Below are 24,536 nucleotides of genomic sequence, written 5' to 3'. Positions count from 1 at the left end.
GGCTGCCCTCCGGCCCTTCGCGCAAAGTTTCCACCGGCAGCGACCAGGGGTGAACGGCGCCGGTGGGACTCTGTTGTATCCGCGCGCCGCGTCAAACGCGCCGGCGCAAATGGCACCGATTCTCCGCACCTTAGAGAATCGCGCGCCGGCGTCGGGGCGCGGTTGCGCCAATTCTCCGGCCTGGCACGGGGCTTGGAGAATCGCCCCCACTATCTTTGCTGCCACTTCCTTTACCACCATAGGATGTAAGCCATCAGCCCCGGGGGACTTGTCTGTCTTCAATCCCAATAGTTTGTTGGGTACTGTTTCCCTATTGATGCTGTTCCCCCCTTTCTATTACCTGTAAATTACCCTTTCCTATAGAGATGGTACTAGTGTCCTCCACCGTGAAAACTGAGGCAAAATATTGATTTAGCATCTCTGCCATTTCTGTGTTCCCCACTATTAACTCTCTGGTTTCATCATTCAAGGGACTAACATTCACTTTAGAGATTATCTTCCCTTTTGTGTACTTTATAGAAGCTTTTGCTATCCTTTTTGATATTTTGTGCTAGCTTTCTTTTGTAATTTACTTTAGCTCTTTTTTTTACTTTTTAGTAACCCTTTGTTTATGCTTGTAAGTTTCCCACACTTCCAGCCAGCCACTTGCCTTTGCAACATGGTGTACGTTAGTTTTTGTCTTTATAATGTCCTTAATCTCCTTGCTTAGCCATGGATGTTTTTTTTACCCCTCTTACCGTCTTCCTTCCACTTTGAAATCTATTTTAGTTGTGAGGAATTGAGAATCTCCTTAAACAGCTGCCACAGCTCATCAGCTCTCCTACTTTTTAGCCTTCCTGCCCACTCTAATCGGGCCAAATCTGACTTCATTCCTATGCAATTACCTTTGTTTAATTCCAGAACACGAGATTGGGATTGCACTTTCGCCCCAAAACTGAATTTTGAATTCTATCATTATATGGTCGCTATTCCCTAGAGGATCCTTAACTATGAGGTCATCAATTCATCCCTCCTTATTACACAATACCAAATCCAGAATAGCCTGCTTCCTGGTTGGCTCCACAACATATTGCTCCAAGAAACAATCTCTAATACATTCAATTAACTCTCCCTCGAGGCTACCCTTGCCAATTTGATTAATCCAGTCTGTGTGCATATTAAAATCACCCATGATTATTGCCATACCTTTCTTATAAGCCCCTTGCATTTACTGGTTGAGACTGTGCCCCACTGCTGAACTACTGTTTGGGGACCTATAGATTACTCCTGCCAGGGACTTCTTCCCTTTGCTATTTCTTATTTCTACCCAGACTGATTTCACATCTTGATCTCCAGTGCTTATTTCTCATTACAGCACTGAATCCTTTCTTCACCAGCAAGGCTACATCACCTCCTTTACCTTTCAGTCTATCATTCCGAAATACTGAGTACCCTTGGATATTCAATTCCTAAACTTGTCTCCTTGTAACCTTGTCTCAGTAATCACCACCAAATCATACCCATTTGTCTCTATGTAATCTTGTCTCAGTAATCACCACCAAATCATACACTTATTTGCACCATTAATTCATTAATTTTGTTCTGAATGCTCAGGTACAAAGCTTTAAAATTTGTTCTATTGTCAAATTTCCTTCTCTTTTATAATTCCTTGTTGCAAAAAGACATTCACGTGTTTTATCCCTCATCTTTATTTTCTGGTAACCATTCACTTGGGGGAAGAGGTGTAATTACAGTGTAACCAATGCAACCAGTTAAAATGGGAGGTGCTAGTGCTGTACAAATGTGAACATGTGAATTAACCATGAAACACTGACAGAAAATATGCCTTGAAGCAAGGTTTCGGTATATTACCAATGATAGTATAGCAAGTTAGAGAATGTGGTTAATCTGTTTTTTCTATCTTTCTCTTTATCAACTGCACACCCTTATGCTTCCTTTTGGTTGTCCCTTTCTGCTCTCTTCTGCTTCTCGCCTTCTTCTTGGTTGGAGATGGTGGGTGCTGATATTGTTTGACGTGTCGGTGAAAGGAGCCAACATGAGTCGCCAATTTCATGGGGTGAACAAAGAACAATACAGCACAGGAACAGGCCCTTCGGCCCTCCAAGCTTGCGCGGATCACGTGTCCTATCTAGACCAATCGCCTGTATCCTTCTATACCCCATCTGTTCATGTGCCTATCCAGATAAATCTTAAAGGTCGCAAAGTGGGGAGGTTGCAAATCACATGTTCTTTTTCAAAATATCGCTACAACACATACATACACTTAGAATCCCCACAGTACAGAAGGAGGCCATTTGGCCCATTGAGTCTGCACTGAACCTCCGGAAGAGCACCCTACCTAGATCCACTCCCCCAACGTATCCCCAATAACCCCACCTAACCTTTTGGACACTAAGGATCAATTTTATATATAACACGAATTAGCAGTAAATATCTGCCACATGCATTCAGTCATTGCCGAAAGTGCTTCTTAAAAAAAACATTTTTTATTCTCCTTTTTCGCATTTTCTTCAAAATGTACACCCACCAACAATCAACGGTAACAAATACAATGTCAATCCCCTTCTCAACAACAACAATCCCATCCTCCCACCATCCCCCAAACAACAAACCACATGTCAACATAAACATCAAATAAAAAAGGATCAGGAATCACCCATAGTCACCATCAACATACACAACCCCCGCATCAACATACACAACCCCCGCAAACCCCCCAACACCCCCACCTAATGTTCGATGTCATCCAATTCTTGAAAGTGCATAATGAATAACGCCCATGAAGTGTAGAACCCCTCCATCCTTCCCCTCAGTTCAAACTTCACCTTCTCAAGAGTTAAGAAATCCAGCAGGTCCCCCCGCCACGACTTCCTCTCTGTTACAGCACCTTTCTAACTCTGGCCACCTTCCCTCCCTATATGAACGAGGTAATCATTCCTTCAATCTCTGTAAAAAATTCCTTTTGCAGAAAGATAGACAGGCATTGAAAAATAAACCAAAATCGCGGCAACACATTCATTTTAATTGCCTCTACCCGACCCGCCAGCGACAGAGGGAGACCATCCCACCTTGCCAAATCAGCTTTCACCCTCTCCTCCAAACTAGAGCCGAAGGTGCTCAACTCTTAACTCAACCGTCCATACACTATGCTCTACCCAAATAGTTCTGTGTATGCAGAACTCTATTTTCTATGACTATAAACAATATGTTTATGCAAAAGGTTAGAAGATTATGTTTTAGAAAGCTTTTCAGTGTTACAGCAAATTTGTAAAGAAACTTGGGCAGAGTTGTCTTTAATATTCACCAAATCAATTATGTTTAAAAATATGCATTTCAAAGGAATACTTACTTATTTAATACTGGTTTAATAGAGAGAACCTACAATATAAATAATACAAGATTAACAAAATGCTGGACAATTGAAACAAAAATAGAAAACAGGTTAGTTAGTATCCATGGGGAACACCAATAAGTCACTATTTTGGATACGGATCCTTCAGAACCAAAATAAACAAGAGATGGCCAGGCATATTAAAATCACCTGATAAAAGGGAAGGGCACATTACATTAGAAAAAATAAAACAGAACAAGCTATGAATGAAATGATGCAGCAAATGATTGGTGTCAAATAATAGACTGTAGCATTAAGACATTACAGAAATAATGAGCAAATCACTATGGAAATGACGGACTTGGGCTGTGAAATTAAAAGTGGTACAAAGAAGAAAGCAAAAACCTGAAGTTATTTAGAAAGCATCACGAGTCCTCCTAGTAACCTGTAAAAAGATGAAATACTATTCTTGAAGCTTCCATTGAGCTTTGTTAATACAGTATGTGGAGTTAGAATGACAGAATGACAGAGAGGTGGAATTAATGGTCGCACAACATTGCACAGAACAGAGGTGTTCAGCAGTGCAGTTACCAAATTTTCCTTTAGTTTTCCTCAATGTAGAGAGAACCATACCATAAATATTGAATACAGTAGCTATTTCACACAGAGCAATTGTGTGGGAGGAGGTGAATCAGCATGCTGTGTATTTCCTGTTTGCATCCAGGAAGCAAAGCTAGAATTGGAGGCATGCAGGAGTGAATTAAGGGGTTATAGTGGGAATGAACTTTCAGGGAAGGTGTCTGATTGGGTCCTGTTGTGCATAATGGAAATGGAGTGTGATGATAGATGATTTTTTGGGGGGGCGAGGAATATGTTGGAATTCTGTGTAGGGAAAGAAAGTTGTGTTGTAGCCATCTGGGATGGCCACTTCCAGAATACAAAATGGACATTTGCAAAGATTGCAGGGAAAAATGGCCAATGTTAAGAAAGCAAGCAGGCACAGAGCCTGTCTGCATATTGGAGAAACAGCTCCCAGACGAGACTGAAACTGTAGGCCCATTAGCATATGGATCGCCCATCTCCGGGAACAAAGGAAGATACTTAAGTAACCGATCTGGCACCAGACCTCGCGGCTCCAGTTCCCCAAACCGAAAGCAGAAAACAAAGCCAGGCTAACGGTCACCTTGGACTCGCCCAGCCATCTGGGCACCCACTCCTTTATTGGTCAGGATCAATGCGAATGATCAAGAAATGGCCCAATTGATTGGGGCCAAGTTCATGGCCCGCCCAAAAGCGCGCGAAGCCCCCTTCAGGTATAAGAAGAAGGCCCCAAGAGAGAACCGCTCTCTTGGACTCGGCTCTCACAGCGGAGAGACCCGTCCACCAGCTACACCAGAAGCAAGTAAGTCCAAGGTCAACGCTCGCTACCAGACGGACGACCTTAGTTGTTCCCCTCTACCACTTTGACCCCAGCAGCCTCAGAACCGAACAACGGCCATTGTTCCTGACTGAGTGGGCGCCCAAAGCTAAGTATAGGCTTTAGTTTAGTAGATAGTTTAGTCTGTAGTATTTTGTGCATGAGTAGATATTGCTGTGTATGTAAATATATAGTATTGACTTTGAACAATCTAACTGGTGTACCAACTCTTTGATCAGTATTCGGGTTTGAACCTTGTGGCGGTATCGAAAGATACCTGGCGACTCTAAAGCAAACATAATTAGAATTAAGGACGGCGACCATATTGACCGCCATATTTAGAAACAACCAAAGAGAGCAACAGTGTGTGGGTGTGCGTTCAGGTTTAATTAAACAGAGAGAAGGCTGTAATACAAGAGACAAGTTGTCTGTGAGGTCCAAGAGCTGAAAGGTGTTAGGTTGTTGCATTTGTAATGCGAGGATATGGTGAGTTTGAGTTACAAGGAAATAAGCTGGACCTAAAATTTGCATTGTGAAGTAAGTGGGAAACTTGGTTTTACAGCAGTCGAATTTCAAAAGGGAGCTCAGAGGCATCTTACAGCGAAAGGTATATTACATTTTACTGACCCAAACGTAGAGGCAAAATAAAAAGCATGAAAGATTTTTATATTTGGAGAAGTTGAGTTTAAATTGGTGTTTGAGAACAATGAAACCAGAGATGAAAGAGGAATTTAAGGAAGGGTGTTTAACTGAATGACAGCTGTGGGGGAAAGTCTTGAACAGAAGCTCTTCTGTGTGTGAGCTGCTGCAGGGCAGGGTGCGGCCATCCAGTGTACAGCCAGAAGGCTCTTGGTTTTTGAAAAAATACTTTGATTCTGAACCTCCTTTTAGAATTCCACAGCAGAGTGGAAATATTTGAGAAATCATGTGATGTAGCTTTATTAAAGTGACAACAATTTCTTTATTCGGGTAATATTACTGGGGGAGGCAGTGGTACAGTGGTATTGTCACTGGACTCGTAATTCAGAGACCCAGGGTAATGCTCTGGGAACATGGGTTCAAATCCCATCAGGGCAAATGGTGGAATCTGAATTCAATACAAATCTGGAATTAAAGATCTAATGACGACCACTGTCGATTATTGAAAAAAACATCTGGTTACTGATGTCATTTAGGGAAGGAAATCTGTCATCTTTACCTGGTCTGGCCTACAAGTGACTCTAGACCCACAGCAATGTGGTTGACTCTTAAATGCCCTCAGGGATGTGCAACAAATGCTGACCTAGCCAGCGACGCCCACATCCCAAGAATGAATAAAGAAAAACAAAGTTTGTGCTTTTGGATGATTCCAATTGGGTTACTTACAAAGGCGCTAGAATTGGTTTCAGCAAAATCTGGTGAAAGGGTCAAATAAATTGGTCAGTGATGTCTATTGCACTAGCCTTGCTACATTACAAGATGGACAGATAATTTTGACAGTTAGGTTACTGGACAAGCAATCCAGCGGCCAGGAATAATGATTCAGAGAAGGTGCCAATATAAGTGACCGAAATTGGCCACTGAAGTCGTTTCGGGAAGGAAATTTGTCATCCTTATCTGGGGCGTCATTCTCCGACCCCCCGCCGGGTTGGAGAATCGCCGGGGGCTGCCGTGAATCCCGCCCCTGCCGGTTGCCGAAGTCTCCGATACTGGATATTCAGCGGGGGCGGGAATCGGGCCGCGCCGGTTGGCGGGCCCCCCCGCTGGATTCTCCGGCCCGGATGGGCCGAAGTCCCGCCGATAAATTGCCTGTCCCGTCGGCGTGGATTAAACCACCTTTTGAACGGCGGGACAAGGCGGCGTGGGCGGGCTCCGGGGTCCTGGGGGGGGCGCGGGGCGATCTGACCCCGGGGGGTGCCCCCACGGTGGCCTGGCCCGCGATTGGGGCCCACCGATCCGCGGGCGGGCCTGTGCCGTGGGGACACTCTTTCCCTTCCGCCTCCGCCACTGTCTCCACCATGGCGGAGGCGGAAGGGACTCCCTCCACTGCGCATGCGCGGGAAACTTTCAGCGGCCGCTGACTCTCCCGCGCATGCGCCGCCCCGACATGTCATTTCCGCGCCAGTTGGCGGGGCAACAAAGGCCGTTTCCGCCAGCTGGCGGGGCGGAAATTCCTCCGGCGTTGGCCTAGCCCCTCAATGTTGGGGCTCGGCCCCCAAAGATGCGGAGCATTCCGCACCTTTGGGGCGGCGCGATGCCCGTCTGATTGGCGCCGTTTTGGGCGTCAGTCGGCGGACATCGCGCCGTTTCGGGAGAATTTCGCCCCTGGTGTGGGCTATATATGACTTCAGTGCCATGTGAAAGTCACCATAGTCCCAGAGGACCTTAGGTTGCTCTCCCCTTTGAGAGAGAGAGCACTGACTAGATGATCACCACACCTCAGACCAGGCACAAGGTTGAGAATGTGGGATCTTCATGGTTATCTCAGCCGATACAGAATTGAATGCATGCTGTTGGCATTGCTCAGCATCACGAATCAGCCAGCCAGCCAACTGAGCTAACCGACCACCCGGTGCCACGTACATTACTCGTAACCACCCCACTGCCTGGAAAACCACTCATTTATATCAAACTGCAATACCATTTCGAGAAGAAGGCCCACCAGGAATGGAGAGGGATTCCCAAGCTGCCCGAGTACACCCTGCTGGAGCAGTTGTTGCTCCAGGATGTGGAGAGGGAGAACAGAATTGCAGATATATATGGTTGGTTGGGGGAGCAAGGGGGAGCACAAGTGGTGGGGATTAAGATTAAATGGGAGGAGCTGGGGGGGGGGGGTGGGGGGAAGATAGGATGGGAAGTGGTTGATTCAGTTCAACGTGGTGCACAGCGTGCATATGACCCGGGCGAGCGTGAGTGGGTCTTTCAGGGGGTGGCACACGACTGTGAGGAGTGTGGGTGAGGATCAGCGAATCATGTGCACGTGTTCTGGGGCTGTGAAAAGTTGGAGAGATATTAGGATGCGATGTTCGGGACATTATCGAAAGTTGTGGAGATCAGGCCAGACCCAATGGTGGCAATCTTTGGGGTATCGGAAGCGGCGTAGTGTTGCTAACTTTTGGTTGGCACTTAATTTGGCTCTGTTTAATCACGTTTGCTCAAGAGTCGCCAGGTATCTTTCGACACCGCCACAAGGTTCAGAACCGAATACTGATCAATGACTCGATACACCAGTTAGTAAGTTCAAAAGCAATGCTCATTTATTTACACACAGTCAAATCTACTCATGCATAAACTCTACAAACTAAACTACCACTATTACTAAAGCCTATACTTAGCTTCGGGTGCCCACTCAGTCAGAGGAACAATGGCCGTTGCTCGGTTCTGAGGCTGCTGGGTTGAGCTGTTTACAGAGGCAACTAGGAGCATCTATCTCGTAGCGTGCGTTGACTTGGGACTTACTTGGTCTGCTGTAGCTGCTCGGCAGGTCTCTCTCTTCGGTGAGAGCCAAAGCCAAAGGAGGAAGATTCACCCTTGGGGAATATCTTTTATACTGAAAAGGGCTTCGCGCACTTTTGGACGGGCCTTGAACTTGGCCTCAACTAATTGGGTCTTTCCCAATCATCGGTATTGATTTTCCTCCAATAGAGAGGTGGTTCCCCGATCGCTGGGCGTGTCCTGGTGACTGTCAGTCAGGTTTGTCTTAGCTTCTTCTGGCGCCGGGGAGTCTGTCCTAACATTGTGTATCTAAATGTTTCCCTTTTGTCCCCGGGGATGGCTCATTAGTATGTAGATTGTTTGGTAGTTTCTGTCCTGTCTGAGAGTTTAAGGTTCTAATCAGCAGACAGAGCTTGCACCTGCGCGGGTGTCCATTTTGTAATCGGGACGTGGCCATCCCAGATAGCTACAGTAGCTGTTGGAGCGGAGGAGGGCCAGTGAAGGATATTGTTGGATTGGTGGTCTGCAGCGCCGCTGGGGGTGGCGACCTGGCTGGGGGGACTTATATGACTTTCTTCGGCTGGAAAAGATCAAGTTCGAGTTGAGGGGATCAGTGGAGGGCTTTGAGACACGGTGGGAACTGTACATGACAATGTTTGAGGAACTGTTTGTCTCGGGGAGGTGGGGGGGGGGTGAAAAGGAGGAAGAATTGTACAAACTGTGAGCTGTGGGGCTTTGATAATGTTACTGATTTGTGTTTTTGTATTTTTGAATATGTTTGCAGTAAAATACATTAAAAAAAGAAGGCCCACCACCACTTTCTCAGGGCAATGAGGGACAGGCAATAAATGCCCATCTTTCGGGCAGCATGGTGGTGCAGTGGTTAGCACTGCTGCCTCCTGGCACCGAGGTCCCAGGTTTGATCCCGGCCCTGGGTCACTGTCCGTGTGGAGTTTGCACGTTCTCCCTGTGTCTGCGTGGGTTTTGCCCCCACAACCCAAAGATGTGCAGTGTAGGTGGATTGGCCACGCTGAATTACTCCTTAATTGGAAAAAATGAATTGGGTACTCTAAATTTATATTTTAAAAATGCCCATCTTTCCAGGGACATCCGCATGGCAAAAATCAATTAAAAAGTTTATATCAATTTTGAATCTGAAGTTCGCCACGAATAACTTGGGTAAAGTACCAGAGGTGCTTGTGGAACAGTCAGCATGCAGTTAAAGCCTTTCATAGAGAAGGAATAGCTAAAAAAAAATAATCAAGAAGAAATTCATACAGACAGGAGAGTAGTTGGCACAAGTACTCTCCTTTTCCCTCTTCTACTTTCTTTCTCCTTTAATAGACATTTACACATTATCTTTAATGATAATTCCAGATGGTACATTTGCCAATAAAACAAATTCAGTAGCAGAATTGAGGTGCTCACCTTAAACAGTGTTGGCAGATTGATGTTCTTTTGCCCTGTGGCATTGAGAGCGTGGTTAGCTGGTGTTCTTAAGAAAAGAATGCAACATATAAAGACTAAAGCAGTATAAAAAACAGAATTGTAAGTTCCAATTTTTCTTATATACAAGCAATTGTGCAGATTTAAAGGCCTTAGAATGTTCACCTTCGGTCATCGTATGGGGGTGGAGGTTCCCAGTGATCATAATTTGTCTCCACTCTGTACCACCTAAGTAAATGAAGAAAATGCAAAACTAACAACAATATAATAATCTTTATTAGTGTCACAAGTAGGCTTACATTAACATGCAATTAAGTTACTGTGAAAACCCCTTAGTCGCCACACTCCGGCGCCTGTTCGGGTACACTGAGGGAGAATTCAGAATGTCCAATTCACCTAACAAGCACGTCTTTCGGGAGTTGTATGAGGTAACCGGAGCACCCGGAGGAAACCCATACAGACATGGGGAGAATGTGCAAACTTTGTACAGACAGTGACCCAAGCCAGGAATTGAACCCGGGTCCCTGGCGCTGTAAAGCAACAGTGCCTCCCATATGCACTTAAGATTAAGGTGAATAAAAACAAAAGCAACACACCTGCCTAGGAACAGAATATGGTCATAGAATTATCTACATAGCCCTCATTGCAAAATTTATGCTTCAACCAGAACAATGAAATAGCTGTGTCTGTTCCCAACACCATTCATGTTGTTTTAATGTTGTACTCTAGGGGGGGGGTTCAGGAGCATGGGGCAGGGCAGTGGCCATGAAGCTAGGAGGCCTTGATTCCTTTGACTGCCTTTGAGTTTTAACTTAAGCCAGTGTGAAACATACTTCTTGTATAAAATTAGGAAAGGGATGTCATAATATACACCAGTATATCATGGTGCAGACACACACACTGATAGACACACAGCAAGACCAATCAACACACACACTGCAGCCAATCACCAGTTAGAGCACACTCACTATAAAGACAGAGGGCATCAGTTTTCCCGCTCATTCGGGATGCAGCCTGTCAGAAGGACAGAGCTAACAGCTTACAGCACAGATCTTCACCATGTGCTGAGTGCATAGACTGGTTAGGATAGGCATAGGTCTTTAGTTTAATCTAACATCGTGTTAACCCACAGTGAAAGTATGTTCAACAGTTTCTAGCTTAATAAAATAATGTTGTACTATTTTAAGTGTTGGTGGCCTGTATGTGTTCCACGGATCCAGAGCACCCAACACATCATGGTATCAGTAGTTGAGGGATGTTAGAACTTCTTAGACCTACCTGTAAGTGATCTGCCTTCCACCAGCATACAGTCATCCTGCAAAATGGACAGAGTCCGCCCGCTGCTGCCTCTCCGCATCAGCGGTAACCTAGGGGCCAACTGGAAGATATTCAAACAACGCTTCCAGCTCTACCTTGAAGCCACAGACCGGGAAGCTGCCTCAGACACCAGAAAGGTCGCTCTCTTCCTATCCACGGCCGGGGAACATGCCATCCACATTTTCAATTCTCTCACCTTTGCTGATGGTGAAGATAAATCAAAATTCAAGACGGTCCTCCTTAAGTTTGACACTCACTGCGACATCGAGGTGAATGAAAGTTTCGAGCGCTATGTATTCCAACAGCGTTTGCAGGGTAAGGATGAACCTTTCCAGTCCTTTCTCACCCACCTCCACATCCTTGCGCAGTCCTGTAATTACAGGTCCACCTCCGACTCCGTGATACGTGACCAGATCATTTTTGGTGTTCAGTCGGACCCCCTACGCCAGCAGCTCCTCAAGGTAAAGCAGCTCACCCTAGCGATTGCCATCGAGACCTGCGTGCTACATGAACATGCCACTAGCCTGTATTCCCACATCCAAGCAGCTGAAACGGCGCGGCAAGGTCCCCACGAGGCAGAACGGGTCCAAGCAATCGAGCAACTCCAGGGCCTCAGCCTGGATGAGGGCGGCCATTTTGTGCGCTTTTCGCGGACTCCCGTGCTTGAAGGCACCGGACAAGGGGACGGTGACGTCGACGAACGTACTGCGCAGGCGCGCACCACGTACGACTGCACCGCGCATGCGCGGTGGCGCAGCGAAAGTACTGATGCTACAGCGTGCGGCAACTGTGGCTCCGCCCATTTAAAGTGGCAATGTCCTGCCAAATCCCAATGATGCCTGCAATGTGGCAAACTTGGCCACTATGCTGCTTTATGCAGATCAGCTCGCCTGCCAACTCTCGTCGCTCCAGCCAGCCTCGCAGGAATGTCCGGGCCATTCAACCCACGGTCACCGAGCCCAATTCGGACCTGCTACCCGATATTGGCACCGAGGACCCGAAGACACCTTTTCGAGTCGATATCATTACAAAAAACAGAGTGTCCCCGAAGCAAAGAATCCAGCCTCTACTGGTACACAGCATCGATCTGGACGATGTGTGGTGTGCCACCCTTACGGTCAACCGGTCCCAAATACGATTCCGCCTGGACACCGGTGCCTCCGCCAATCTCATTGCCAATCTCATCTGACCTCCAAAGCCTTTGTGTCAAACCAGCCATCCTGCCATCAGCCTGCCAGCTATTAGATTACAATGGCAATGCCATTGCTGCTAGCGGCTCGTGCCAACTTGAAGTGACGCACAGGTCACGCAAAACCATCCTTCCCTTTGAAATTGTGGGCGCCTCGAAGGCCTCCCTGCTTGGCGCACAGGCATGCAAGCTGTTGAACCTAGTTCAGAGAGTTCACTCTCTCTCTCCTGCTGACGCCTCTGCCTTTCAGGGTGCAGCTCGACGCCATTATCAACCAGTACCACGACGTCTTCGAGGGCATGGGCACGCTCCCGTACACCTACAGGATTTTATTAAAACCGAATGCCATGCCTGTGGTGCATGCACCTCGCAGCGTCCCAGCACCCCTTAAGGACCGCCTCAAGCAGCAGCTGGAGGACCTCCAGGACCAAGGAGTGATTTCCAAAGTCACGGAACCAACCGACTGGGTCAGTTCCATGGTTTGTGTAAAAAGCCTTCCGACGGACTTCCGGTTGCGGCTATGTGGAGCTAAGCCGCACGAATCGGCAGCTCCCGCAAAGACGGACTTTCGGGCTCGATAGAAGAGCCCCAACGGAACTTTTCACATAGCCAACCCGTGGGGAAGAGAGGTCCCCCACTAACCTGTATGGACCGGACCGGCAGCGAAACGGCCAAGAAAACGGCACTGGAGCAGCGGGAGAAGAGGGGGAAAACAAACAAAATGGCGGCGGCCGGGGACAAAGAGGAGATGCAAGAATTCATCAAGCGCTGCTTCGAGGAGCTGCGCAAGGAGATGGTGGCGCCTATGTTGGCAATAATTGAAGGACTTGGGGCAACCCAGAAAGCCCACGAGGTGAAGATCCAAGAGATCCAGGACAAAGTGAGTGAGAATGAGGACGAGCTCTTGGGCCTGGCGGTGAGAGTGGAGCGGCACGAGGCGCTACACAAGACGTGGTCGGGAAGACTCGAAGACCTGGAGAACAGGTCGAGAAGAAACAATCTGAGGATCCTGGGTCTCCCAGAAAGAGTGGAGGGGGCCGACGCCGCGGCATATGCGGGCACAATGATCAGGGCGCTGATGGGCGCGGAGGCCCCCCCGGGGTTGCTGGAGCTGGAAGGGGCGCACCGGGTGCTGGCGAGGAAGCCCAAGGCAAATGAGCCGCCAAGGGCAATGGTGGTGAGATTTCACCGGTTCAAAGGCAGAGAGAGGGTCCTGAAATGGGCCAAGAAGGAGCGGAGCAGCAAGTGGGACAATGCTTAGATTAGAATTTACCCGGAATGGAGCACTTGGTCGCTAAGCGAAGAGCGGGTTTCAACCGGGCCAAAGCGGTGCTGCATCGGAAAGGAGTGAAATTTGGAATGTTGCAGCCAGCGCGACTGTGGGTCACATATAACGGCCAACACCACTACTTCGAAACGCCCGAAGAGGCGTGGACCTTGAAACTAACTGAAAAGTTGGACTCTAATTGAGGGTTTGTGAGGGTGGGGGGTATTTGAGGGTTGAAGTATGATGGCGGCTGTATATAGGGGGGCAAGCACGCGCAGGGAATGTTATATGGGCTGGGGACGAGAGACAAGGCCGCAACAGAGGCTGCGTCGGGGGGGGGGGGGGGGGGCAGGCTCTGGAAAGCGCGGGGTTTTTCTCCCGCGTGCGGGAAGAAAGGTGGGAGGGGGAACGTAGGAACGTCTACTGATGGGGAGATTCCCACACGGGGGGGGGGTCAAAGGGATGGCAGGGGAAGCCGGGGTCAGCAGGCATCAGCTGACTTACGGGAGTGATATGGGGGGAGCAAAAAAGCTAGACAGGGATCTAGCGGGGGGGAGGGGGGGGGAGGGAAGGGGGGGGAAGGGGGGGGTGAAACAGGGTTGCTGCTGCACTGTGGCTAGTCGGGGGGTGGGGGTGAGAGCCCCTCCAATCCGGCTGATAACGTGGAACGTGAGGGGCCTGAACGGGCCGGTGAAGAGGGCTAGAGTGTTCGCGCACTTGAAGGGACTGAAGGTAGACGTGGCCATGCTCCAAGAGACACACCTGAAGGTGGCGGACCAGGTTAGGTTAAGAAGGGGATGGGTAGGACAGGTATTTCACTCGGGACTGGGCGCAAAAAATAGAGGGGTGGCAATTCTGGTGGGAAAACATGTGTCATTTGAGGCCAAGACTATCGTAGCGGACAATGGAGAGAGATACGTGATGGTGAGTGGTAGGTTGCAAGGGACGTGGGTGGTGTTGGTAAATGTATATGCCCCGAACTGGGATGATGCAGGATTCATGAAGCGCATGTTGGGGCGCATTCCGGACCTGGAGATAGGAGGCCTGATAATGGGAGGGGACTTTAATACAGCACTAGATCGCTCCAGATCAAGGACGGGAAAGAGGCCGGCGGTGGCCAGGGTGCTCAGGGGGTTTATGGACTAGATTAGGGGAGTGGACCCATGGAGGTTTGCAAGACCGCAGGCCAGGGAATTTTCTTTCTTCTCGCACGTGCACAAGGCCTACTCCCGGATAGATTTCTTTGTGCTGGGCAGGGCGCTCATCCCGAGGGTGGAGGGGACGGAGTATTCGGCCATAGCCGTTTCGGACCATGCCCCGCACTGGGTGGAAGTGGGGCTGGGAGAGGAGAGGGACCAACGCCCGCTGTGGCGGTTGGATGTGGGACTGCTGGCAGATGAGGTGGTGTGTGGGAAGGTGAGGGGGTGTATTGAAAGGTACCTGGAGGCCAACGACAACAGCGAGGTGCGAGTGGGGGTGGTATGGGAGGCGTTGAAGGCGGTGATCAGGGGAGAGCTAATCTCCATTAGGGCTCATAGGGAGAAGACAGAGGGCAGGGAAAGGGAGAGGTTAGTGGGGGAAATTTTGCGAGTGGACAGGAGGTACACAAAGGCCCCGGAGGAAAGATTACTTGGGGAAAGGCGACGGCTCCAGACGGAGTTTGACCTGTTGACCACGGGGAAGGCGGAGGCACAGTGGAGGAAGGCGCAGGGGGCGACCTACGAGTACGGGGAAAAGGCTAGTCGGATGCTGGCACACCAGCTCCGTAAGAGGGCGGTAGCGAGGGAAATAGGGGGAGTCAAAGATGGTGGGGGAGCCATGGCCCAGAGTGCAACGGAAATAAACAAGGTATTCAAGGCCTTCTATGAAGAGCTGTACAGATCCCAGCCCCCAGGGGGGGAAGAGGGGATGAAAAGATTCCTGGACCAACTGCGGTTCCCGAGGGCGGAGGAGCAAGAGGTGGCTGGTTTGGGGGGGCACCAATCGGGTTGGAGGAGCTGAGTAAGGGTTTGGGGAGCATGCAGGCGGGTAAGGCCCCAGGGCCGGACGGGTTCCCGGTGGAGTTCTATAGAAAGTAGGCGGACCTGTTGGCCCCGCTACTAATGAGGACCTTTAACGAGGCAAGAGAGGAGGGGACCCTACCTCCGACAATGTCGGAGGCGACAATTTCCTTGATTCTGAAGCGAGACAAGGACCCACTGCAATGTGGATCGTACAGGCCGATTTCGCTCCTTAATGTGGACGCTAAGCTATTGGCAAAAGTGCTGGCCACGAGGATTGAGGACTGTGTCCCGGGGGTGATACATGAGGACCAGATGGGATTTGTAAAGGGCAGGCAATTAAATACGAATGTGCGGCGGCTCTTAAACGTGATAATGATGCCATCGGAGGAGGGAGAGGCGGAGATAGTGGCAGCCATGGACGCGGAGAAGGCCTTTGACCGAGTAGAGTGGGAGTACCTCTGGGAGGTGTTGCGTAGGTTTGGGTTCGGGGGAGGGTTTATTAGCTGGGTTAAGCTCCTTTACAGCGCCCCGGTGGCAAGTGTGGTGACGAACCGGCGGAGGTCGGCGTACTTTCGGCTGTACCGAGGAACGAGGCAGGGGTGCCCTCTGTCTCCCCTGTTGTTTGCATTGGCGATCGAGCCCTTGGCCATATCACTGAGGGAGTCTAATAAATGGAAGGGGGTGGTCCGCGGGGGAGAAGAGCATCGGGTGTCGCTATACGCGGACGACCTGCTGCTGTACGTGGCGGACCCAATGGAGGGGATGGTGGAGGTCATGCAGACTTTGAGGGAGTTTGGGGAGTTTTCGGGCTATAAGCTCAATGTAGGGAAGAGTGAGCTTTTTGTACTATAGGCAGGGGACCAAGGAAGAGGGATAGGGACCTACCGCTGAGGAGGGCGGAGGCGCGTTTTCGGTATCTAGGGATCCAGATAGCCAGGAGCTGGGGGGCCCTACACAAATTGAATCTGACGAGGTTGGTGGACCAAATGGAGGGGGACTTCAAAAGATGGGACATGTTGCCGCTCTCGTTGACGGGTTGAGCGCAGTCGGTCAAAATGGTGGTCCTTCCGAGGTTTTTGTTTGTGTTCCAGTGCCTCCCCATCGTGATTACCAAGGGCTTTTTCAAGAGAGTAGGTAGGAGTATTATGGGGTTTGTGTGGGCGAACAAGACCCCGAGGGTAAGGAGAGGGTTCCTGGAGTGCAGTAGGGACCGAGGAGGGCTGGCGCTGCCAAACCTGGGGAGCTACTACTGGGCAGCAAACGTGGCGATGATCCGTAAGTGGGTTATGGAGGGAGAGGGGGCGGCATGGAAGAGGATGGAGATGGCGTCCTGCAAAGGAACGAGCTTGGGGGTGCTGGTGACGGCACCGCTGCCGCTCTCGCCATCAAAGTACACCACGAGCCCGGTGGTGGCGGCAACGTTAAGGATCTGGGGCCAGTGGAGATGGCATAGGGGTGCAGTGGGAGCCTCGGTGTGGTCCCCGATCAGGGGTAACCACCGGTTTGTCCCGGGGAAGATGGGATCCAGGGCTGGCACCGGGCGGGGATTAGAAGAATGGGGGACCTGTTCATCGACGGGACATTTGCGAGCCTAGGAGCACTGGAGGAGAAGTTTGAGCTACCCCCGGGAAATGCATTCAGATATATGCAGGTGAGGGCTTTTGTGCGGCGACAGGTCAGGGAATTCCCGCTGCTCCCGACACAGGAAATTCAAGACAGGGTGATCTCGGGTGTATGGGTCGGGGAGGGCAAGGTTTCGGCAATACACCAAGAGATGAAAGAAGAGGGGGAAGCGCTAGCAGAAGAGTTGAAGGGTAAATGGGAGGAGGAGCTGGGGGAGATTGGGGAAGGTTTGTGGGCTGACGCCCTGGGTAGGGTTAATTCCTCCTCCTCCTCATGTGCCAGGCTCAGCCTGATACAATTTAAGGTGGTTCACAGAGCGCACCTGACGGGGGCGAGGTTGAGTAGGTTCTTTGGGGTCGAGGACAGATGCGGAAGATGTTCAGGGAGCCCGCCAAACCATGTCCACATGTTCTGGACATGTCCGGCATTGGAGGGGTTCTGGAGAGGAGTGGCGGGAGCAATATCTCAGGTGGTGAAAGTCCGGGTCAAGCCAAGCTGGGGGCTAGCAATATTTGGAGTAGTGGACAAGCCGGGAGTGCAGGAGGCGAACGAGGCCGGCATTCTGGCCTTTGCGTCCCTGGTAGCCCGGCGAAGGATCTTGCTAATGTGGAAGGAGGCGAAGCCCCCTAGCGTGGAGGCCTGGACAAACGACATGGCTGGGTTCATAAAGTTGGAGTGGATTAAGTTTGCCTCAAGGGGGTCTGCGCAGGGGTTCTACAGGCGGTGGCAACCGTTCCTAGACTACCTCGCGGAGCGTTAGAGGAAGGTCGGTCAGCAGCAGCAACCCTGGGGGGTGGGAGGGGGTGGGGGGTGGGGGGGGGGGGGGTGGGGGGGGGGGGGAGAGAGGAGAACAAGAGATTGCTTGAGGGGACGGATGAGCGGGGGATAACATGGAGGATGGGGGAAACTGGCACGAATGGGCGAGAGCCAGTGTATAACGCTATGTAAATATATAATCTTACCGTGTATAAATCTTGCTCAGGGCGATTTTGTGTTATTTTGTTACGGCGGGGGGGGGGGGGGGGGGGGGGGGGGGGTTTAATTGTTTGTAAGGGGAAAAGATTGTTTTGTTAAAAAACTTTAATAAATATATATATTTTTTAAAGCCTTCCGGCGAATTGAGACTTTGCATTGATCCCAAGGATCTCAATTGCAATATTATGAGAGAGCACTATCCAATTCCCAAGTGCAAAGAGCTCACATGTGAGATGACTCGCGCCAGGCTCTTTACCAAACTCGACGCCTCAAAAGGATTCTGGCAAATCCAGCTCGATGAATCCAGCAGGAAACTCTGCACGTTTAACACCCGCTTTGGAAGATATTGTTACAACAGGATGCCGTTTGGCATCATCTCTGCATCAGAAGTGTTCCATAGGATTATGGAACAAATGATGGAAGGTATTGATGGTGCTCGCGTCTATGTCGATGACATAATCATCTAGTCTACCACCCCGCAGGAGCATGTTAGTCGCCTCCAGCACGTATTCAGACGTATACATGAGCATGGCCTCCGCCTCAACAGGGCCAAATGCTCTTTTGGTCAGACAGAAATGAAGTTCCTTGGGACCACATCTCCTAATTGGGTGTGCAGCCGGACGCGGACAAGGTAGCTGCTATCACAGCTACGAAAACACCAGAGGACAAGAAGGCGGTCCTCCGATTTCTGGGCATGGTCAATTTTTTAGGGAAATTCATCCCTAACCTCGCCTCTCATACCACGGCTCTCAGGAACCTGGTCAGGAAGACGACAGACTCCCAGTGGCTCCCCGCCCACGAGCGCGAATGCAGGGAACTCAAGGCAAAACTGACCACGGCCCTGGTCTTAGCCTTCTTTGATCCAGCAAAGGAGACCAAAATTTAGACCGATGCCAGTCAATACGGCATTGGGGCAGTGCCCCTTCAACATGATGAGGCCTCATCATGGGCCCCCGTTGCATATGCGTCGTGTGCGATGACCCCCATGGAGCAGCACTACGCACAGATAGAAAGGAATGCCTGGGCCTTCTGGCCGGTGTTGTTAAATTTCACGATTATGTCTACGGACTTCCTCAATTCACCGTCTAGACTGACCATCGCCCGCTGGTCAATATAATACAGAAAGACTTGAACGACATGACGCCTCGCCTCCAGCATATTCTTCTCAAGCTCCAGCGATACGACTTCCAGCTGGTATACACCCCAGGCAAGGACCTCATCATTGCTAACGCTCTCTCCAGGTCAGTCAACACTCCATGTGACGCGGCGGGATTTGTCTGCCAAGTTGAAGCCCATGTGGCATTCGCGGCCTCCAATCTACCTGCCTCAGATGAACGCCTCGTCCAAATTCGCCGCGGGACGGCGGCTGACACCTTGCTACAGCGTGCCATGCGCCACGTAACGGACGGGTGGCTCAAGGGCTAATGCCCTCAATTCTATAATGTCAGAGATGATCTGGCGGTAGTAGACGGGGTTCTTCTAAAACTGGACCGCATTGTCATCCCGCATAGCATGCGCCAGCTTGTCCTGGAACAACTACACGAGGGCCACCTTGGCGTGGAAAAGTGCCGCCGACGGGCCTGAGAGGCAGTGTACTAGCCCGGCATTAATCAGGACATCGCCAACACAGTGTTCAACTGCCCCACTTGTCAGTGCTTCCAGCCAGCCCAACCACGTGAGACCCTGCAGCCCCATGAGTTGGTCACGTCACCATGGATCAAGGTGGGCATCGACCTGTTCCACGCGCTGGGTAGAGACTATGTCCTGATCGTGGACTACTTTTCGAATTACCCGGAGATGATACGGTTGCACGACCTCACCTCGTCGGCAGTCATTCGTGCATGGAAAGAAACCTTTGCTCGACACGGCATCCCGCTCACAGTTATGTCGGACAATGGCCCCTGCTTCGCCAGCCAAGAATGGTTCAACTTTGCCAGGCGGTGCAATTTTGCCCATGTGACGTCCAGTCCTCTGTACCCCCAATCCAACGGCAAAGCAGAGAAGGGAGTAGATATCGTCAAACGGCTCCTATGCAAGGCGGCCGATGCTGGGTCTGATTTCTACCTTGCCTTGCTGACCTATCGCTCCGCCCCACTGTCCACTGGTCTGTCGCCAGCCCAATTACTCATGAATCGCACCTTGAGGACGACGATGCCGTCCATCCATGTCCCAGACCTCGACCACGTTCCGGTCCTTCGCCGGATGCAGCTGTCTCGTGCACAGCACAAGGCGGCTCATGACTCCCGTGCAGCTGATCTCCCTGCTCTGGCTCCAGATGACAACGTCCGCGTCCATCTTCCGGATGGTGGCTGGTCTGCAACCGCTGTTGTCCTTCGGCAGGTGGCCCCCCGCTCGTTCCTGATTCGTCTAACGGATGGCTCTATTCTGCACCGCAATCGACGCGCCCTTCGTCTGGTTCAACGCTCGCCACGTCATCCTCCAGTGTCGCCTCGCCCTCCTGCAGACCCTGCCACGGACTATGCAGAGCTCCCTGTCACTCTGCCTCCCCCTGACTTTGACGCAGTCCAGCCCGATCCTGAACCGGTGGCTCTCGACCCATCCTTGAGGCGGTCAACCAGAATTCATCGCTGACCTCAGAGACTAACTTTATGAACTTTTCGAATTTATGGACTCTCTGAATTGTTTTGTTGCTTTGTTTGATCGTTTCCCTAGTTTATATATAGTGTTGATCTCATTACTTTTGTTGCATACTGCTTCTCTGCACCAGGCACCTTCCCATGTAAATAGCTTAGTTCTCATGTACATAGTCCTGTAAATATGTCTTTGCATCCCACATGTAGTTAGGAACATTATCATCACACATTATTTATTGCCACAAACATACATTTTGTTATAAAAGGGGGGGATGTCATAATATACACCAGTATATCATGGTGCAGACACACACACTGATGGACACACAGCAAGACCAATCAACACACACAACACTGCAGCCAATCACCAGTTAGAGCACACTCACTGCAAAGACAGAGGGCATCAGTTTTCCCGCTCATTCGGGATGTAGCCTCTCAGAAGGGCAGAGCTTACAGCTTACAGCACAGATCTTCACCATGTGCTGAGTGCATAGACTGGTTCGGATAGGCATAGGTCTTTAGTTTAATCTAACAACGTGTTAACCCACAGTGAAAGTATGTTCAACAGTTTCTAGCTTAATAAAATAGTATTGTACTATTTTAAGTGTTGGTGGCCTGTATGTGTTCCATGGATCCAGAGCACCCAACACATCAAGGGAAATACTAGGTTAGGCATTTAATGTAATATTAACTGTTATGGGAAAGTTGATTTATAATAATGTAATTGCTGTGACCCTAACTCAATCCATTGTTTCAGCTTCAATGTATGATTCTAAATAAATTCATATTTTGCATTTGTAGATGTTTAGAATCATGTTTCACAGAGCAGCCCAGAAAATTGCGAAAGATGAAAGAGATTGCTCCTGACAGCTGTGAAGCTGACCTGTAAAACCTGTGAACTCCCCATCACCAACACAACCTCAATCTTACTCCCACCAGCCACAACATTCATTTCACTGCTCCTAGGCTGCAGCCTTTACTGGGGCCTTTCCCACCCAACACACAGCCCGTAATTTCTTGGTGGCGTTTTTCCATGGGGGGGTGGCGCGGATTAAATTCTCGAAATTTGATGTCCACTTAATCCCTGTTCCCTGTCCCACCGGCGTGACATCATTGTATTTCTGTGCAGATGCAATCAGGTATCGGTGGCCATCTTGCATTGGCAGGAGACTGTGCAATGAAATACATAACCCTGATGCAAGCATTCGTCATTCCTCAATACTGATAGGTTTCAACATTTGTCACATTGAATGTTGAGTACTAATTCCAGTGAAATATGTTAACACATTTTTACCCACTTAATTCCGATCCCTATTAAAATCATTTTGTCAATTAATCAATCAAAAACAGTCTCCACAAAACGTGCAATCTCTAACATTTACTTTTAGGAAGCATTAGAGGTCAAAAACATTACATTTTGCTGGTGGGTATTTTTCACTTTTTAAAAACAATTTAAGTAGGAGCATTATTTGTATAATTGCTACTTACTGTCCTTTCTTAGGCATTAAAGGCCAGATGTCAACTGGTCCATTGAGATTTCTTGTTATAATCACACCTTCAGTTGGTTTAACTCCAGCTAAAATGTAGTATACACTGGCAGTGATTGGAGACTTGGACAACTTGATCAAAGCTGATTGAAAATCCACAGCTTCTAGGAGAGTCTGAGGGATTGAGAAAAATTGCTTTTAAAAATTACTTTGGAGTTTGTCAATTCCCTTTTTACTGCCATTTTACTTTGTTTCTCCACCAAACTCTTGACCCAACACTTCCTACTGACTATGGGTGACTCTTCCTCGCAAAACTCCTTCTGGGTTTACAGCAAGTCCTGAAGCATAGACCAATTTTTGAGTTGACTACTTGAGAAGTCTAAAATGTAAACTGGACATTAAAATATTTGATTCCTAAAACACAAGTCATTGTTTAAAAACATTCAATTCAACCATCTTATGCTACTTTATTATTATGCTATATATGTCCTGGAATGGAAAGTCACCCCCACCCCTCACCTTTCAAGTGAAATGTTAAGTTCTGTCTGCCCCCTCACATAGATGTAGAAGATCCCACGGTATCATTCTCAGTAGAGTAAGGGAGTTTTCTTGGTGTCCTAACCGATATTTATCCCTCAAAGAACATCATTAAGCAGCTTATCTAATTGTTAGTATTACTGTTCTTCATGTGACCATGCTATGCATAAGCTAGCTAATAAACAAAACACAGACAAAAATGAAAACCAAAATTACTTACATCTCTAATCAGCCAGCTGGGAGGAGGATCTCTTTTCAAAAGAGCAGCGATCATAGTTTCCCACCAGTCTCCTCTAACTTTAACAAAAAGACAAATTTGATCACAAACCTCTGCATTCTGCACAATGGAGTCCCATTTGAACCATACAGCTGATATAACAAACTAATACATACTGAAGTGCAGGCAAATCGAAAGAGATTTACCCCAGGACGTCTCTACTATTACATAACTTGTTCCGTGCTCCTATAATTACCCTCAACCAAGCACTAAAATAAAATGCAATATAAGCGTCTGATAGAGTGCAAAAGGCGTGAAACTGGGCACTGATGCGGCACAGGATTGTACTCCGAGGCTGTTTTCCTACCTGGGGGATATAGCATGTAGTATTGGTCAGTGCAAGCCAGTATCATTTTAAATAAAAAGGTAACAATTATATTTGAAATAGGAAAAGTTAAGATGATATGGAAAAGCAAAGGGATTTGGGGGTTTATGTTCACAAGATATCAAAAACAGCTCCACAAGTAACATTTAGAAATATCTAATGTAATCCTGGCTAACCCAGACACATCCACAGGGGCCAGATAATTGTGATATTAGCTGCTCCAAATGAATAGGATGTTGTAAAAATTCACGTTCCTCCTTCAAAACATCTCAAAACCTACATCTTTTACCAAGATTTTGGTCATCTCGTCTAATATCTCCTTATATGGCTCAGTGTCAAATTCTGTTTTATAATGCTCCTGTGAATCAACTTGTGATGATTTATTATGTTCGATGCGCTATATAACTGTAAACTGCTGTTTTTATATATTTTTTCCCTTGGAACAAAACTGTTCTAAACACATAAGTCATTCAAGCACAAGAGGTCTCTAGAATATAAAAGTAGATATGGCTACATCAGTTAGGAAAGACCCCTGTTTGCAGTTTTGAGTTCTGTAGTACAAAAAGGACATTAAGGTGACAAAATGGTTAAGTATAGATTCACCGGCACGGTGGCACAATGGTTAGCACTGCTGCTTCTCAGCGCTGAGGACCCGGGTTTGATCCCGCCCACAGAGATCCCATAATTAAAGGGACCCCCCACAAAGACCTCCTAACTAATGGGACCCCACACAGGTACCTCCAGACTAAAGGGACCCTGCCTACCCCAGAAAAGAGACACCTGTCTGGAAGCTAGAGAGCAGTCCAGACAGGGGCAGTGAAAAAGATTACAGCTGTAATGCTTACTTGGAAGCTCCATGTGTCCATTCCTGGAAGGAGAACAGCTATGATCTGTGTCTAGACCCCTCAAACCCCTCAGCTGCAAGCCATTCATTTTTTCCGATTAAGGGGCAGTTTTAGCGTGGCCAATCCACCTACCCTACACGTTGGAGTGTAAGGATGAGCCGCACGCAGACACAGGAAGAATGTGCAAACTCCACATGGACAGTGACCCGGGGTTGGGATCGAACCCAGGTCCTTGGCACCATGAGACAGCAGTGCTAACCACTGCACCACCGTGCCACCCTTGCTGGAACCCATTCATAACTGTCTAGTAATGGGCTGTGATTGAGGTCTCCCACAAACCACCTGTAGCCTTGACTCACTCATCTCCACGCATGGAACAGTGATTCTAAGTGGTGAAACCCCAATGTTTCCAAGCACTGGCCACATCAAAGGGAGGTAAGTACATTCCAATAACTAAGGGCATTCCAAATCCTGGGGGCGAGTTCTCCC

At 49.0% G+C, this 24,536-nt stretch overlaps 1 protein-coding gene across 3 annotated transcripts in view; it reads right to left on the bottom strand.

The window, feature by feature from the left end:
* Positions 1–24,536, bottom strand: part of LOC140408713 (N-acylethanolamine-hydrolyzing acid amidase-like) — a 46,112-nt gene that overhangs the window by 4,012 nt on the left and 17,564 nt on the right. For 2 of the 3 annotated variants that reach the window (XM_072496307.1, XM_072496305.1), the window contains 5 exons: positions 22,821–22,897; positions 22,065–22,237; positions 9,774–9,836; positions 9,591–9,657; positions 3,350–3,378 (listed from right to left, as the gene is read on the bottom strand). In XM_072496307.1, the coding sequence (XP_072352408.1) occupies positions 3,350–3,378; positions 9,591–9,657; positions 9,774–9,836; positions 22,065–22,237; positions 22,821–22,897 (409 nt within the window). The remainder of the gene's footprint in view (positions 1–3,349; positions 3,379–9,590; positions 9,658–9,773; positions 9,837–22,064; positions 22,238–22,820; positions 22,898–24,536) is intronic. The other variant, XM_072496306.1, reaches the window with a different exon arrangement.

This window comes from Scyliorhinus torazame, chromosome 3, assembly GCF_047496885.1.
Source record: "Scyliorhinus torazame isolate Kashiwa2021f chromosome 3, sScyTor2.1, whole genome shotgun sequence".
Taxonomy (NCBI): Eukaryota; Metazoa; Chordata; class Chondrichthyes; order Carcharhiniformes; family Scyliorhinidae; genus Scyliorhinus; species Scyliorhinus torazame.
Note: the sequence above shows the minus strand (reverse complement) of the source record. Positions and strands in the feature narration are given on the sequence as shown.